This window comes from Pseudoliparis swirei, chromosome 8, assembly GCF_029220125.1.
Source record: "Pseudoliparis swirei isolate HS2019 ecotype Mariana Trench chromosome 8, NWPU_hadal_v1, whole genome shotgun sequence".
Taxonomy (NCBI): domain Eukaryota; kingdom Metazoa; phylum Chordata; class Actinopteri; order Perciformes; family Liparidae; genus Pseudoliparis; species Pseudoliparis swirei.
The window spans coordinates 21514973-21518737 of NC_079395.1; the positions used below are offsets into that span (position 1 = coordinate 21514973).

At 42.9% G+C, this 3765-nt stretch overlaps 1 protein-coding gene across 1 annotated transcript; it reads right to left on the reverse strand.

The window, feature by feature from the left end:
* Nucleotides 1-1146: 1146 nt before the first annotated feature.
* Nucleotides 1147-2781, reverse strand: LOC130197609 (piggyBac transposable element-derived protein 4-like). Its single transcript, XM_056420365.1, has one exon. The coding sequence runs from the start codon at nucleotides 2779-2781 to the stop codon at nucleotides 1147-1149; it is 1635 nt and encodes a 544-aa protein (XP_056276340.1).
* Between the last annotated feature and the right edge of the window lie 984 nt (nucleotides 2782-3765).

A 3765-nucleotide genomic window follows, 5' to 3' on the forward strand; every position in this document is an offset into this window, starting at 1 on the left:
TTAGCTGAGCGAGCTTCAGCTTCATGTGCCAGGCAGAAGTAGTAGAGCACAACACACCAGGTGCATCACACTCCTGTGACCAATCATGCTTAGACAGAGGTTCGGACCGCCCCAGCTCATTTGAATATACGGACACGTAAATGTCACACATAAATAAATGAAGAAATACGTGTGGACACATAAATAGAGAAATAAATAAATGAAGAAATACAGAAATGTAGAGATATATTTATTTAATGATGTCCTGTTGATTTATAACTTATATTTATTAATTCCTATATTTATTTATACATTCATTTAAGCATTTATTTATTTATTTCAGCATTTATTTATTTATTCCTATATTTATTCATGCATTTATTTATTGATACTTAAGTCATTTTGTGTCCTCCATATGAAACTGTATGAACTCTTACCTGAGCAGGTAACTGAACGAACCGCCCTTTCCCGTCTACCGGAGGACAATATAATTCCTGGTTTAATATCTAAAGTGGACGGACTACAATGTGCGTCATTGCCGTGTTAATATCTACTTTAATTTAATGCTCAACAATAAAGTGGACGGACTACAATGTGCATCATTGCCGTGTTAATATCTACTTTAATTTAATGCTCAACAATAAAGTGGACGGACTACAATGTGCATCATTGCCGTGTTATACTGTATAATTACTGGTTTAACCCTTAGATGCACGAGTGACTGGACCCTACACTTCCATAAGTGGGTCAAAAATGACCCATATTAGAATCAATGTGCTTTTATGCCATTTTGGTTTAGAATAATCACTTGTATAATATTTAGTATTATATTAGGACCACACAAGAATGATTTCATGTTTTAAATATCTTTATTTTTCACTTTTTAACATTTTTGAAAAAGAAAATTACCAAGAACAGCCATAGAAAAATGTGAACATCCTGTGTCTGTCTGTGTGTTTGTGTGTATGTATGTGTAACTGTCCAGTCATTGACAGTTCCTCTCTCTTTTCCCTGTTTTGCCTTCTTGTCTCATCACTGTATGCAGTTCAGACACACTACCTGTTTCTGGCTGTGATCATTGCACACAGGTACATTGCATTTCCCACACCTATTGTTGACTTTGCGATCTTTGTTACTTGGGCAGATCTGACACCTCCTTCTCTTTGGTTAGCCCTGTCTGCTTCTTTCCTGTGGCTGGGTTGTGGCTTTTGTCACCCCACACCTTTCCATTGCTTCAACAATTGGGGTTTGCAGTTGGGGGCAGCCTTCCAGTCGACTCCTCATGTGTGGTGTGACAAGCTCCTTTGACAGCTCTTTGAGGAAGAGCCGTCGTGCATTGGTGATGCCGCTCTTGAATTCTGGGTGCTGAGCCGTGAAAAAGGTGTAGGCATTCAGGGTGGCGATGTCAATTATGTTGTACCACAGCACCATGGGCCACCTCTGTGTTTGGCGCTTGCAGGTGTAGGTGCCAACCATCTGGTCAGTGGTGTCTACACCTCCTTTTGTCTTGTTGTAAAATGTGATCACTTCTGGTTTTTTCTTTCTGCTATTTCCATCCACTACTTGGTCGTGGTGCATCGTGCTCAGGAGCACAACCGCTTTTCCTTTCTTTCTGACATAGCTGACCATGGTAAGGCTGTTGTTGAATCCAAACTCTGTGCTGTGAACCTCCCTGGACTTGGAAGGCTTCATCAGAGGAGGGATGTCTGGCTTGTTCTGACGTAGAGACCCCACAATAGTGAGATCCTTCTCCAGGAGATGTTGCGCAAGAGGCACACTGGTGAAAAAGTTATCCATGGTGATCTTGCGACCTGTGTTTCTAAATCTACCACACAACTGCTGGACAATGTTTTCCCCCAGATTCTTCTGAACTTCTTCCCCTGGTTGTCTCCCCGTGTAAACTATACCATCTATTGCATAGGGGATGCGTGCATCACAAACCCAGAAGATCTTTAGGCCGTATTTAGCGGGCTTACTTGGCATGTACTGTAGAAACTTGCACCTACCCCTGAATGGCACAAGCTGTTCGTCCACAGTGACACAATCACTGGGGATGAATCGCTGTCTGCAGTTGACCAGGAACAGGTCCCATACATAGCGAAAGGCTGCCATATGGTCGGTTTCCAGTCGGAAGGCTCTGGTCCTCTTATCATCGAATCGCAAGGTACGGCGAATGTCCTCAAATCTTCCAATAGCCATAGTGGCCTTGTACATGGGATTATGTAGAGGACTCCCAAACAGCTCACGGACTGATACATCCCAGTTCTTCTCACTTCCTGCAAGCAGGGTCAATCCAATGAAGGCTATGAATTCATCTTTGGTGACATTTTTCCATTCTTTTCCTCTAGCTGTTGCTACTCTCCGCCCTTCCAAGTTTGTGCACTTCATCACCTCTTGTATTATATCATCAGTGATAAAGAGCTCCCATGCATCTTTTGGTGAGACAGTGGTGCTAAGCCCTTGCGCAGGCCCTGACCGACTTCTGAGGATATTGTGGCTCTGTGTTCTGCCCTGGGTGGGAGGTAACTCGCTCCAGTAAGAGCCCTTCTGACTCATTCTGTTGGACATGATTTGGACACTTTCTTCTTCAGAGGACACAGAAGAAGAATCTTCTGAGTCAGATTGATCCTGTTCAGTTGGATTACCAGGTGGATGACTGCCACTGCCACCTGGACAATAGTCTGGGTCCTCATCACCAGAAATGTCAGACTCAGAGTCCAACCCCGTTACTGCCTCTCCATCATCATCATCATCATTCATCAGCATCTGTAGGACCATTTCAGTTGTGTATCTAGCAGCCATGACACCTTGGATGAGGAAACATAAATGGAATGTTTTCAAGAGATCAATATGTAGCTATATAAATGAATACACTCACACACTACATATAGTAATGATAGCTAACTTGGTTAGCGAGCTTGGTAGGCTAAAGTAGGCTAATTTGTTGATAAATAATAACATACTCTTTCACACAACAATCATGAATGACACGCACACACAAACACATGCATACACACAATACATATAGTAATGTTAGCTATCTTAGTTAGCTAGCTAGTGTTAGCTCGTTATAAAGTAGGCTAGTTTGTTGATAACTAATAATAACAGTCATGAAAGACACACACAATATTATATGAAGATAATACTTACACGTATCAGCTCTTGCTGTGTAAAATAATCTTTCTGAGGGGTGACACTTCTGAGTCTTTGTGGTCTACAGTTAATTTATTCCTGGGAGTCGGATAGGGAGTGATAATAAACCAGGCCGGAAGGAATATGTCAACATGTCCTCAGTTCCCACTTATCCATCTGGTGTTGTGTGTGTGTGTAAAGCTTTCAATAAAGAGGCTGGACAAAGGGGTGCTTTCGGTGGAGGAATGCTTTGGAGGTCGTCGTGCTCAAGCACGCTGCGTCGCGTCTGGCGTCCTTTGATCAAAGCTTTCAAAGATACTCGTTGTCTGTGATTCATTTCTCACCTCCTTGACCGTGAATATTTTACATGATATAGAGAGGAAAAAACCTATATCATAACTTGGTGCCGTGACCCGGATCCCAACATACCCATCGGCTGGATTTTCTTTTCCTGCTTGGAGCCACTGACACCTATTGCAAGGCCCGACTGATCGCCGGATTAGAGAGACCGCTCAGCAGTGGATAATAATTTCTGCAGAGAGGAGATCAGTCGTGGATTAAGCCGGGATCCGGCGGATCGGAAGACGAGAGACAGTCAGACAAAATGCGTATGGTTTGCCCGCTTTTGCGAAAAATAAAGGTTGATTCTGTGCG